Source organism: Molothrus ater, chromosome 9, assembly GCF_012460135.2.
Source record: "Molothrus ater isolate BHLD 08-10-18 breed brown headed cowbird chromosome 9, BPBGC_Mater_1.1, whole genome shotgun sequence".
Lineage (NCBI taxonomy): Eukaryota > Metazoa > Chordata > Aves > Passeriformes > Icteridae > Molothrus > Molothrus ater.
In genome coordinates, this window is record NC_050486.2 from 20767066 (window position 1) to 20781550 (window position 14485).

A 14485-nucleotide genomic window follows, 5' to 3' on the forward strand; every position below is an offset into this window, starting at 1 on the left:
CCCTGCTGGCATCTTCTAAGGCAGGTGGAGGGACAGGTAAGGGCCACTGCAGGTGCAGTCAGTCAAATGTAGAGACTTAGTGTCACTGTAAAGCTTTGGGGTTGCAAGGCAGCACGTCTGCTTTGTGGGCTGGGCTGTTCCACCCATTGCCACTGCAGTGGGACCAGTCCATGAGCTGCTGGGGAAGGGTAGGATGCTCACACAAACTGGTGCTGGGAGCAGGTAAATGCTCCATAGCAGCTTCTTCTTGGTACAAGCCCAGCCACCTCCTTCTGCTCGTGAGAGATGCCAAGGAACTGAAGGGAGTTTGCTTCTCAGTGAAGAGTAGACCATGAACTCCCATTTAGCATGGAGTGTGTATGTGCTTATCACAGAGCAGGTTGAGTGTAGTAAAGTCATGTAGTAAAGTTTGCATTCTGTTAAGTCCTTACATCCTTTAGAAATACTCCCTGCACTGCACAGGAATCTGCTCTATGGCAAATGGTGAATCAGAGCTTGTGCATCAGGTTAGACGTGGTCAAAAATACTTGGACTGGGCTTGGGTGTTGAGGAACTCAGCAGGGAAGTGGCAGAAGGGAGCCTGCTGGGCTGTCCTGTCTCCAGCCACCAGCTGCTGGCCCTTCCCTGTGCTCAGCTGCAGACAGCCAGTCCTGCAGGCTCTGTCCCACTCCCAGCCAGGGAAGCTGAAGGAAGGGCACTGAGATGCTCTGCTGTGTTTTTTGAAGCCCACTATTGCAGCTGTTTCTGGGCATGGGTGGAGGTAGCTCTAGGAGCAGCAGTGTGCATTGTAAGCTCCTGTGACAGGAACCACTCCACAGAATGCAGGCATTTGCTTGCTCACAATGAATGACACCAAATTGCTTTCTATGCCATATTTCCAGCTTTTCAGCTAAAGGAAACAAAGGGTAGGTTTGGATTTGCTCTGATAAAAACATAAAGAAACAAAAGTGATAGTTCATGTATGTTGAGATGACTATTATAGTTTTGTTCTGGATTTCTTTTGTTTTGAAAACTTCAATGCTATTAGGTGATCAGGTTTGTAACTGATAAAACTAAGGTAAGAATTTTTCCCAGGTAAGCAAATTTTTGGATTTTTTCCTCAAATCATTTAGTATAGTAGTCAAACCAATTTAAATATCCAGGTGTATTATTGTTTGTAGGGAGTTTATTCTTCAGTAACACTTACCCTTTTATTGAAAAAGGTAACAATTGGAATAGTCTGAACAATCCAATAATACCGTGAACTAAGTAAAATCCCATAAATAACTGGAATTCATTTAACATATTAAGGGAGTCAAATATTTCTAAAAACAGATTTACAGCAGTCATTTCCTTCCAGTCCAGCAGGCAGTGACACAGGAATGACCCAGGCATGGAATGAAAAGCAGCAAGAGCTTTTCACATGCACCAGGCAAAGAGCAGTTCCAGCCCTAGTTCAGTCACCAGCACTGGATCTTCAGCACAAGCCCACGAGGTAATGGTCAGCCTCAACAGAGTCCAGAGGAGTTCCAGTGTTCATTTCTGCTGACTGACTTCTTTCCTTATGTGAGTAGAAGTCAGTCTTTAAAGCCTCTTCAGGGGGCAGAATGGAAGATGAAACATCCATGTCTTGAGGTGAAGCCTTTTTCTTCCTGCTTGCAGCACAGAACAGTGTAGGAGCAGTCAGGAGAGCCTGTCCTATGTCTGTACTGCTAAAGGCATTTCTGGTCCCCAGAAACCATTGGCACACAGCTTGCAAGGCCAAGCTCAAGACTTGTGGCAGAGAATTGACAAGCAGAGAAGGCTGCCAGTGATTTCTGGGCTTTGCCATTCCCAGCTCACACTGCTTGCTGGGCACCAGTTCAGGTCAGAGACTCATCATGGCCACATCTGCAGCAGTGGTCATGTTGGACCTTTCCAGGTCTAACCTGCACTGGGCAGTCTCTGTGTGGCTGAGAGGCATCCCAAGGGGCTCCTGCCTCAGCACTGGCTGCTGTGGGGCTGTAGCTCTTCAACCATTTGGTTAAAAGCAGCACTGCTTGGTGACACAGGAGCACCCAAGCGCACAGAGGGCCATGAGCAGGAACACAGGCTTTGAACTGGTCTAACACTAGATTATTATCCTGAGACAAGATGGTAGAATTTGGGAGGGTTTTGTCTTAGCAAAAGCCTCAAATAACGAGAGTCCTTCTCAGTGGTTTGAGAGAGTTTTATTTTCATAACTCAACAGAGGAGGTGTGGTGCTTGCTTTGGTATGTCTTTGGGGCATGGCTCAAGGGCGTGTGTGGTGAGATAGCACTGACACATTGTGCAGGGCATTGCAAGCCAGATTTGGCACAGCCATGTCCATGATGCTTAACTTCTTTTGGAGTCACTTGTCCCCCAGCTTGCCCCGTAGGTTGTATATGGTCCATTAGGTCCAGATTAAGGGTTAGCAGCTAATGAATGTAAATGTACAATAAGGAGAGCTTGGAAGCTCTGTAGATGCAGCCAGGGAGTAGTTATAGCCACTTCCTCTCTAATAATGTGTCTCCTCTTATTTGGCACTTCTTTGCTAAGAGGAAAGGAGGGGATAGCCCTTGGACCTGAGAGTGCTGCTCTGCTGCATTCTCTGCAGCACAGCCTGGGAAATGTCCCTAGATCCTACAGGGTGTTGTCTTTCCCATGCCACAAGCTGGGCATGAGGCAGTGCTTCATTTTCAACAGGCAGCAGGAGTAGCAGAATCTCAGCAGGCTGCCACAGAGAACAGGGCTCAGTTTCTATAGCTCAAACCAAATCAAGACTAAAGTACTGACACTAAAGTAATGACACATAGTTAATCAACAATTGTACTTTTTATATAGTTTTGTTCAAGGCAGCTCCATTTTCTTCAAGACTGTCTAATTCCCCAGTTACTGTTTAATCCCTTTGATGGTTGCTTCTTTTTTAAAGATAAGCACTTTGGAGCAAGTGCCCAGTTATGTGTATGTGATCTGGGCACGTGTGGACGCACACACACTTTGCTCCATATTCTTCTCTTAGGCAGGTGCTGTTATCCTCACCATTTGCTGTGGGTGAGTTCTGCAAGCGCCCCTGTGCTGCCCTAATAGCTACTGCCCTCAGTGAATAGCAGGGGTGATCATTTTGACAGTATTTTCAAGAGGCACCTCTCTAGCCCACAGGATTCTGACTGCAGCAGTGGGATTGAGGCTGCATCTCACCACTGAAAGCTGCAGAATTTTGCCTTCAAGGGGGACATATATTAAACTATAGCTACTGCAGTGTTGGAGGGTGCTAACATCAATTAGGCATAATTAAGAAACTGTCATCAGATCATCCGTTTCCAGATGTGATTTTTAGCGTAATGCAAAACAATTTGCTAAGGACATCCTGTGAATTTCTGATAGTTATAGAGGCCAAATCAGATACATCTACTACAATTCAAGAGGTTAGGAAGGTAGGTAGTCACTGGTATTTTAATCATTTTTGGGAGCAGAGCAGGTGGTACTAAGATAGTGGCATGTCAGGAACTACTGAAGAACAGAAGCAGATGAGAATTACCTTGTATTTTTCCATAAATATCATTGGATGTATTGTAGAAAGAATAAAGTCAGACAGATATTTGGTGACCAAATGAAAGTTCACTTTCAATTTCTGTCTACTGTTATTCTCCAGACAGAGTATGCCTGAAAGAAAGTTTGGCAGTCCTCCCATAAGGTTGGGTAATGTGATTAATTCTCTGTGGTTTGCAAGACTCACATTAGAAAGTTAGCTCTTAAATGTTAAATTGGCCAGTGAAATTCCCTCCAGGCAAAGACCCCGTGTCTCCCTTGAGCAGTACCGTGGGAATGGGCCCAGTGCAAGTGTGGGTGGTGTTAACACCATGGTGCTCCCAATGACGACACAGTCTCAGGGATGTAACCATTTACTCACTGTGTTTTGGACACTGTAACTACAGCTCTGATGAGGGAAAGGGTTTGTGGCACGTCCGCTCACCAACTGATGCAATCCCAGTGACATACAAATGTCATCTTCTATGCAAAACATAACGCAGAGAAATCAGAATTAAAACTGTCATGTCTGGAAAGACAGGATGTTCTTGGATATTTTGAAATTTGGGGCAATGTTCTTATCCTTGCCTAATAAACTTTTTCCATTTTTTGAAACCCCTACTTGATATTTTTTGGCTACCAGTGAATTAACAGTTAACTAAAGTGACTAGAATAAAACCAGTATTGTTTCTGTGAGTATCAATTGAAATTAGGCAGTGAGAACTAAATTATTCTGCTGCTTTTCCTGACATCTAGAGCTGGAACAGTGGGATGTAAGAAGATCTTGTCATTTCAGGTGTGCTCTGTTACTGTTGTGCTGCAAATGTTTGAACTTGATGTCTTATTGATTTAGCCATAAGCAGTTTTTGCCTGTTTGTTTTCAGATTAGAGTAATTCTGGTGCACTGTAGTGGGGTTCTACATAGCACATGAGTTGTGCTCCCAGCTCTGCACATCTCAGCTAGGATATGGGTGGCATTCTTTGCTTGGAAAACATTTTCCTTCAGACTGGTCAGGCAATCAGAAGTGAACACAGTCATGTGCCAAAAAAGCCAATTCCTTTGAATGAGAAGCAGAAACTCAAAACATTGTTCCCAACCATTTTGAACATGCAATAGCATTGCTCACCAGTTCAGGGTAAACCATTGTAAATGAGAAATATAAGAGTGCAGTTGGTTTCTACATCTCAGCTAAGAGCTGTCACCCTTGGTGACTGTCTGAGCATGTCCTCTGAATTTGTGATATTTCCAATACGACCAGTCTTGGATACTCAACAAATGAAAATGTGGGTGGATTTCTCAGCCTCTCCCTAGGCCCTGGGGCAAAGTTGCCTCTGGATTTATCTATCTGGCTAAAGGGGAGATAGAAAAGTCAGTGAGCTAGGATTTTACACTGGAAACACTTTGCTGTCCCAGCAGAACACACAGGAGCTGTACAGCACTGCTGTCACAGTGCCAGAGCCCAGTGAAATGGGAAGGGCTAAGGCTGGACATCAGTGCAAATTGCAGGTCAGCAGATGGGAAAGGGCAGTTGTGATATCCCCTGGATGCTACCACCCATCTCTGACTGGCTTCCCACTGCTTCTTGTTTTCCCAGTGTGTGCTTTGGAGGGAATGGCACAGGCCAGAGTGCCCCCTCACTATCAAGGTGCCCCTGAGAAAAGGAAGGGATCTTGGAACACACTGCCTGATCTCCTCTCCATCTCCCAGAGCTGTTTAACAACCTTAAACTGCATTTGCCATCAGTAAAATAAGGTGTTTGTGCTGTTCCTCAGTTTGGCTCCTGTATGGTGACCTGTTTGGGATAAGTATTCTTCCTTAGCCTAGCTGGAAGCCAGTAACGTGCATTAACATTGTAATCCACTGTCTGTGTCTGTTTTAATTTCAGAAGGCTAATGTATCCCTTGTGATTCATCCTCCAGCTCATCTGCTGCCCTGTTCTCAGGACAGCAAAGCTGTGGAAGGGGAGTCTGACCATTTGCATTAATTTCTTTACAAGCTGGGAGCCTATCAACCCTGCAAGCTGGCAGGTTGAATATAGCCAAATACCACGTTCTGATTTTCTGCTTAGTCACAGCAGTGCCCCCGTGAGCAGAGACAATAAGAGGAAATTTTTGATAAAGATGACAGCCTGCTAATGACTTCCATTGCTGCTTTCTCTCCTCTCAGAACATCCCCACCCTGGGAAGCGTAGCAATAACCATGGCGCTGCACAACTGCGATGAGGTGGCGGTGGCTGGCTTTGGCTATGACATGAGCTCACCCAATGCACCGCTGCACTACTATGAGAACATCAAGATGTCTGCCATCAAAGAGGTAGGGAGCTGCTGCCTAGCACATCCTCCTCCCAAACCCACTGGCCACCCCAATTCCAGAGCCTGACTGGGATCGTGATGTCAGCTTACAGCTGTGCTGTGTGGATCAAAACTCAGCTCCGCTCATGCATCTGCTTGTAAAATTCTAGACATTCTCCCAAGCTCAGTGTATGTTAAAAATGGTTATTACTGCTGGGAAAAGTTCTCCGGAATGTGTATATAATGTAATTTCTTCTTTGAGTGGCAGGGAAAGGATTCACATAAATGTTAACCCAAGGAGTGTGAAAGGGAGCAGTTCTGCTCTGGGGTTGAAAAGATGCGCCCTCTCCTGCTTTTTGATCCATTGGATTGCTCTCTACTCCATAGGCTTCTTTTGTGATCTGATCCCCTCCTCAGGCCCTGGGAAGTATGGGGGAGGTGAGATCAGCCTGTGTACCTGAGCTCTCAGCTGACTCTTCAGCAGCACCTCACTGCTGTGAGCACCACTGGGTCTGTGGAGACTGCTCTGTAAAGACAGGTCCACATTAAACACATTTTCTGCTACTATCACAGTGAGACAAACAGCATTTTTGGAGGAACAAAATCTCTCATATTGGTATAATGCAGCAGTATAGATGCCTTCAGGTCTGTCCATTTCCTGTACCAAACTAGAGCAAACTTGGACACTGGTCAAAGCTTCTGTAGTAGGAAGGTTTGTGCTTTTATGGGAGAGCTCCTTCTTTCCCAGCGCAGATGTGACCCAGGTCTTCCTAAGATTGCTTCTCCCTCTTCACCGGGTAGGGAAACTTGCTCTATCCTACTCCACACTGTGGGAAGTTGTATTTTTCATGGACAGTAGCTGTCCCCTGGCACCTGGTATTTGCTCACCCCAAGGACTTTACCACTGATTCAGACCAGGAGGGAAGCTGGGAAGTTGTGTTTTTCCAAATCACAAGACTGTACGTGTCTTAGTACTCTCACAGGCTGCAGGCTGCATGACCCTAGGCAGAGTGAGAGGAATTATAAATCAATGATTAGTCAGCTTGAGAAATGAGAAGAGTGTGTCTAATTGTCAGAGTAATGAGACTTTGAAGCATGAAGCTCTCCGCAGAGGCTAAGGGAACAGAGTTTAGGAAAGGCTGTGAGGAGGTCCTCAGTACAACAAGGGACTTGACACAGTGGTCCTGAGGTACCTTCTGGGCCTCTGGAGGTGGCAAGAGAGTCTGCTTAGCTCAATGGGGTAACCATGGATTTAATTAGTCCTTGCTGGGGAAATGAGTGCCTATTTGAGGATTTAAGGGGTATGTCCAAAGAAGTAAATTGAATTGAGGTGATGTCTAGCTTATGAAATCCCTGAATGGAAAATAGCCAAGGAATATAACTTTTGCAGTAGTAGAGGAGGTCTCACCATCTGCTTATAACCATTGCCAGAGACAGGACCCTGGGCTCTCCAGGCCCAGGTCTGAGGCAGTACAGCTGATCCCTTATCTTCAGCAAAGAGATGGCTAGGCCAGAGTGAAAATGGCTACAGATGCCTGAGTCCAGCAGGGAGTACAGAGACTCTTCAAGAAAGTTTCAGGAAAAGCTTTTGGTGTCACTGTTTTCAGTCTGGTGAATCAGCTGCCTTTGGTGGAGAATCATTTTTGCCCAGTTGTTCTTCCTGTCTCATAAGGATGTCATTCCCACGGTCAGATTTTGGACATGAGGACACCACTGGAACTAACAAGAATGAAGTCTTCTTTTATTTCATCCTTGGACAAATCAATGGGAAAATTTGGCAAAGAGTTGGATAACGGAGTCTCTGGTTGAACTTGCAGGTCCGCATCACTTGGATCTCTGATTTTGGAGGCCAGCAGCCCAAATGGGATCCAAGGCTGCTGGAAGGCTGGAGGAGGTCACTCTTAGACATTGTATGGGGTCTCAGGAATAGTTAGATGAGGATGAACACGTGAAATGCAACCAGAGAAGTCTCCTAGAGAGAGCAGTTGGTGCTGATTTGCCAGGGCTCTGCTGTCTGGAAGCCATCAGTCATCATGTCCTGTACAGAGGTGAGGGAGCGTTGAAAGGTTCTGGTGAAGCCTCAGTAATTCAGATGTCAGTGGATTTGTTTCTGCAGCTGGGGCTGTTGTTGGGAGCTCTGCAGCCCAGTGGAGCTGGTTCTAGGAGGAAGGTTCCTGTTCCACTTGAAGGCTGGTTACCTGATATGTGTCTGCCCATCCAATCCTCACATCCTCACCCACGGGCTCCTCTTACATTTCACTGCCCTGGTACAAGAAAAGCCATCTGTTCCCAAGTATCAATAATTAATGCTCCTCCTGCCTCAGCCCCTCCCAATATGACAAATTGTTTGTGATATTGTGGAATGTGAAGGGCAAAGAGAGGATCACATTTCTTTCTCTCCTATTTAATATTAATGGTAGCTGGTAATTGTTAGTCATCTGAGGGAAGTTGAAAGGTGAAGGGCATAATAGCTGGGTTGTGTCTTCTGCACTTGCCTTCAAAGAATGCAGAAATAGAGATTTGCCCCACTCCAGACTGGAAGCACCTGCGTGATGGAAGGGATTTGACATTGCTGCATGCACCTGCATGCAGCTTGCAAATGGGCAGGCTGGCCTGCACTGGCACCCTGTGTCAAACCTTGCCCTTGGTATTAGTGAAAGAAGACTGACCCAGAGCCAAGATCCACCAAGGATTTGTCTGTTCCATCTGCTCTGACACCCAAAGGTCCAAGAGCATCCACAGGATTTTTCTCAGTGTTTCTTTGGACCTCTGGGATTGTGTCTAGGCCTAGTTCTTCCTGGTCCTCCTCTACATTTCAGCCTCTAAAGGAGCCACTAAAGCAGGCTATACTTTGAAATTATGCAAGTATCATCTTTGTCCTCTGGCCTGCAGACCCATGGAGGCTGGAGTGTTCATTCCTGGGCAGGGGAATGGAACAGGTTTGCTTAACATGGCATCATCACAGCACTGAACTGCAATGGGATACAGCTGATCCACCACAATGAACATCCCAGGCAGGAGCCCCTGCAGTTTGACCAGGCTTTGGTGGGGCAGAATCTCTATTTCTGAAGTTCAAATCTCTTCAATAACTGCCAAGCTCCTCCAGCCTGAGTGTCTGAAAATCTTCAGTGTTTAAGCCTAGAGAGCAGCTGCAGGGAAGCACTCCAGCTCCACCCTGAAAACATCACTGTCTTTACAGAGGAAATGTAAACACCAGCAGTGTCCTGGGCCTGGAGATGCCACACATGTGTGTGTGGATTGTGGGAGCCTGTTGGGCAGTATCCCTCTAGCCCCATCCCTTGCCTGGTATCTGCAGGGCAAATGGGCTTGCTGGTGAGCAGGAGTCCTCTCAGCAAGGTGTGTCACTGATTTACACTTGAGGCTGCTTGACATCTCTCTGGACACCCTTGAAACCCTGTGAGTCATCTCCAAGGAATTTGTTCTGATTATATAAAAAAAGCCAGCAAAATGCACTCACTTGCTCACGGCTGGGTGGAGATGCCTCTCCCGTGCCAAGACTGAGGTGATAAAATCTCTGTGGAAATGAATCTGATTTTTCCTGTTGCTCTGTGGCACTGGCAGCTGAATTTCCAAAAGGAGAAACAGGCATACCCAGTCCATAGTTTAGCTCAGCCTGTGCATTCCCCACAGGAGTAAAAGCTCTCAAGGTCCAAGATTGTGCTGCTATTGCTACCACAGAAGCCAGCTGCCTGCACTGAGTCTTCTAGGATCTCCAGCTCCTGAGGGCTGGACAGGCATTTCCTGCCCCAGAAGAAAAGGATCTGCAAGGAGGGAGATGCACTGGAACTTGATCACTGTTAATAGTCAAGGAGAAGTGTATGGTGTACTACTATTCTGTAGTATGGCTGCAAACATGTGTGGACTTTCCTGTGCTTGCGAATGCTTGTCAGAGTTAATTTCTCTAATTTAGTACTGGGTAGCTTCTTTACCCTCTCTCCTGGCTAGCTCAGTGTACTCTGGCCAGGGTATGTCCAGGTAGACCTGGTGGAGGAGACCCTTTTCTATGCCTCAGTGTGCTCAGGAGAGCTGGAAGCACACTGGGGTGGTGCTTTCAGTTTCAGGTGTGAGCTGCAAGATCAATGCAATTGAAACTGTGCCTCAGGGCCAGTTCTTGTGTCTCTGCACTGCTCCCTGTCATGGCTGGGGTGCAGACTCCTGGCCTGCACTTCAGCAGGAGATTTCTGGGTGGTGTCAGGACAAACTTTGTTCTCTCATCTGTTACTGGGACTCCAGTGCCCAACAGACCCAGTGCTGTTGTATAAACTCTCACAGGGGATTTTTCAGCTCCTATCCCATCTCTTTGTTTTAGCTTGCAAAATGCAGAATGGCCAAGTATGTCACCTCTGTTCAGTTACTATTTTCCCTATTCCAAATAACTTTGCAACAGCTTTTGTCCCTTGCCTGCTTCCATGAATGCTGTACAAAAAATTGAGTCTTTGCCAAGGTGTCTGCTCACTTGTTTCTGTTTTCATGGCAATGAATCTATTGGAGCTGGATTTTCATATACTTTATTGTATTTTTATGTCTTGCTCAGGTCCTGTAATGCTTCCTGTCCAAGCACTCCATAAAAATGTATTTTTATCACAGGTCACTGTCTTCTATTAATGTAGAAGTGTCAGACCCACTGGGAGCATAGCGAAGGAAATGTGGAAATGGTGGTGAGGAAAAGGAATAATTTTAAAATAGAGTAAAATAGAAATTATTTAAGGATGGGAAAGTGACTGTTTAGAATAGTAAAAACATATCCATAAGGAGCTTATGAAACTGAGAGAGCAGGGGGCTGTGCTAAATCATGGGAACGAAGCACAAGACAGGCTCCCAGCATCCCTCCTCCATGTGCTCTGCCCCAGCACAGTCTTCCCAAGCCTCATGATCCAGAGGTGAGCTTCTATCCCTGGTCATTTCTTGCAGGAGCAAGGATGTGAGCAAGGAGTTACCTCAGGTGCCATACAAGGAACATCCTGGGCTGTCTTCTCAGCAGCTGGCTGCAGACTGCCTCACACACTTATGAGTGGCAAAAAGGGCAATTCATGGTTCAATGCCACCCTTGCTCATGCCGAGCCTGCCTGCAGTGTTTGTGTCCCACAGGGGAGCTGCTGGCGGGTCTCTTTTTACTGGAGAAGCAGGTCAAGCTCCAGCACTGCTGTTGGAGGTGTCAGCTCCTTTGATACAGCTGTGCCCAGCACCTCAGTGACTCAGTGCCTGACCTGAGGGGGAGGTGGCGGGGCAGCCTTTGACGGCTTCTTTCTGATCACTGGCCCCTTCCCCAGCAGGTCTTTGTGGGATTCTGAGGACACCATCTTGTAACACTTCTCATTCAGCCTGTGTAAGGGCTGTCACAAGGGCCAGGGGAGGTGGCCTGCAGCATGCAGTGACACACAGCTTTGTCTCTGTCTCTCCCCGACAGCAGCTACCTCTCAGAATAATCCGCAAACATCGAGTTTGGAGTCTTGAACCATAAAGGCACAGACAATAGTGCTTTATCATCATCTGGGCTCTCTCTGGGAAGCCGCCTTTTGCATTTTAAATCAACACAACTTGCTTGGGAGGGGGTGGTAGGGCTGCTTCAGGCTTCCAAGTACCTTAAAGTTTGTGGTAGCCAACAAGAAGAACAAAACTCCTTTGAAAGCCGGGCAGATGTCTGGCTTGGTGATTTATAGACTGAAAACATGGCTATTGGAGCCTGGCTGATGAATTGTGATTGCAGTACAAGGAGTGGTGCAGACTGAAATGGAGGTCAGCTTTTGAGGGGGAGGTTAGGGGCTGGGGCAGGGGCACCTCTGAAAGGGCAGTGCTTTTTCTTGGGGCCGGCAGTGATGACTGATGAAGTTTATACATTTTTGTCTTTGTTTAAAAGCCACCTGTTTGACAATGTTGGGGCTGAGCAAAGGCCTCACATGCTGTTCCTGTGCATAAGGACTGTGTGTCTGTATAAGAGAAATCTGGAAAAGATTGTTGGAATAGCAGCCCTGACCAGAGCACAGGTATTGCCTTGTTCAGAAGGACAGAAGTACTGTGACACTCAGGATATCACTGTGCACTAAGAACAGCAAGGAAAGTACAGCTGGAGAATGGACAGAAACAGCACTGGGGTTTGGACAAGTTCTCTATAGGAGAAGGCAGTAAAAGATCTACAGAGGTGGGTTAGAGCCCAGCTGCTGACCCCAGCATTGAACACAGATGTCTGTGGGGTGCTGGGTGCCCCCAGAAATGGCACTGTCAGGGATGTACAGTAGGGCTGTACATCTCCTTGTCAAAAGGAGAGCCCAGGTATTCCCAGACACAGTGGCTGGCACAGCTCTTGTCACCAGCTGGGAGGGCACGAGAAGAGCTGTGGGCTTTTCGCAGCTGCTTTTAGCATGTATGAAGACCTGGCAAAGGGACATTTTAGGAAATAGCCTTTGATCAAGTGCCTTCATGGTTAAATTAAATGGAAAGTCAACAGAAGGGATGATATAACTCAGATTTTGCTTCCAAAAGGAGGGAGCTTGATAAGCAGGGCTGTATATAGGCTCAGCAGTGGTGGAGGGGTGCTCAGTGGAATTGGGGCATGCATGCAGACTCTGACCTCTCTGGATTTAGGCCTAGCCTTGGAGAATGGGCTACTAAAAGCACATTCACTGAAGAGTTCATGGACTTATTGTAGACTTGAAGTCTTGTTTGTGACAGTACAATAATTATCTGTGATTCATATTTGCAGCAAGGGGAAAACTGGCAGAAAAAGGCTGTAAATATAATTTCATAAAGAACTGCTTCAAAGTGGTGTTAGAAGTAATAGAAGAGCATCAAAAGACTTCACTCCTGATAACTGGAAGGGATAGAGATAAAGTAGAAATAGGCAAAAGTCAAGTTCAATTAGATATTGCAAAGGAAAATTAGCAAATACTGAACAGTGTCACTGACGAACAATTAATAGGGAAGCAAGGAAAGAATATCAGGACTGACATCCAGGGAGGTGAAGGAAGCAGGATTAAAGTAGGAACCACATGAATATATATATTACCTCTGTCAGGATGATATGATGAATGTGAGGGAAAGGGTCGCTTATGGTGAGAAGTTCACAGAAAACAAAATTACTGGGTCAGCACTGAAAGGCAAGAGCTGTTGAAGCTAATGCAGAAGGTGTGAGAGCCCAAGGGATCTCTGTTCCACTTTGAGCCACTTAAGCTGCAAGTCCAGAGGAAAAGGTCCACAATAAATCTACCAAGTTCCACAGGATTAGCTTGTAGTAGATATAATACCTCTTTTTCCCTTCTTTTTTTTTTTTTTTTGGAGGCAGGAGTGGTATGGGAACAAGTCAAGGAAAATAATCCTGTCCAATTCAGAACTCTTAAACCAACCTCAGAGGTACTATTCAGAACTTCAGAGCACAGTTAAATGAAAGAATATTTAAATCCTGAAAGCAAACACAACATGGATTTACCAAAGGCAGGTTACAAAAACTAATTTAATATCTTTATTTGATTTAAAAGAAAATCATTCTTGGGACAGAGGAAGTGTAGCGGTCCCGCCTGTCAGAAGTTCAGGTAAGCATGCAATCCTGTGAGATATTATCATTAGTTCAGCTTCAGAAGCCAGGGTTTGGTGCAACACCTGTACATGAATAGTGTCTCTAAGAGAGAGCACAAAAAGCAGCACTGAATGGACAGCTGGGAGTTCCTCTGCAGGAGGTCATGTTCAGTGTTTGCTTTAATGATTTTTGGCACAGAAGGCAATGGTGTGCAAGGGGAATTTGTGATGAGACAAAGCCAGGTGTGGTCAATACAAGGGAGGATCAAAATACCATCCAGGAAGGCCATGAGCACCTTGAGAACAGGAGTGAATTGGATGGCATGAAATCTAAGATTATGAATGGAAAGTCATGCTTTTTGGGGCAATAACAGACATTTTGACTCTAATCTGGGATAGCATTATTTGGCAATGGCAGAGGAGGAAAGTGCTTAGATAGGTACAAATAAATCACTGAATAATTCAGGCTGCCAGACTGTTACTGGGGGGAAAAAGAAGACAGATGCAGCTCTGGAAAGACTAGAGGAAAGGACTTCTTGTTGAGTGAGGGAATTGCCTCTGCATGAGGCACTGATGAGCCTTTTTTCCTAACTCATGAGAAGTAAATCTGGAATAAATAGGGGCAGAGGGAGCTACTGTAATTCTGTGAGATTTCCCAGTTTTCATGGTGTAAATGAACAGCTTGTTTTGGTAGAAGAAAGGCGTTCCTTGTTTAACTTGGTAAAATGAAGACTAAAAAGAGATACAGTTTCTCTCTCTGTGAGTGTAGTAAGAGTAAGCAGGAGCAAAAACAGCTGTTAGAAATTTAAAGTTGATGTAAGAATGACTGGGCATAAAGGAGCTGTGAGTAAATCCCCTAAAGACAAGAAGATGAGGGTGCCCAGCCATCCCTTTTGTTTGAGTACGTGCGAATCCCCAGCAGTTTCAAGCACAGTGGGGCAGTCTGATGATGAAAATTAAGCAGCTCTAGAGACAAGGCAGTGAAGGTTAAAGACAAAGATAAATTAGCACTGGTGGAGAGTGGAAACCGACTGTTGCCAGTGAAGTAGCACTTCTTGCTCTGCTCTGGTTTCTGTGCAGGTTTTTGTGGAGAAGTGCTGCTGACATGCAGAAATACAGAGATGTAACAGAAGAAAAACTCCTTCTCTACAAC

General features: G+C 45.9%; 1 protein-coding gene across 7 annotated transcripts in view; it reads left to right on the top strand.

Moving 5' to 3' along the window:
• Positions 1–14485, top strand: part of ST3GAL3 (ST3 beta-galactoside alpha-2,3-sialyltransferase 3) — a 175177-nt gene that overhangs the window by 152967 nt on the left and 7725 nt on the right. For 6 of the 7 annotated variants that reach the window (XM_036388060.2, XM_036388061.2, XM_036388058.2 and 3 more), the window contains one exon: positions 5678–5824. The exons of the other annotated variant lie outside the window; for it this stretch is intronic. In XM_036388060.2, coding sequence (XP_036243953.1) covers positions 5678–5824 — 147 coding nt within the window. The remainder of the gene's footprint in view (positions 1–5677; positions 5825–14485) is intronic. 7 annotated transcript variants of the gene reach the window in all.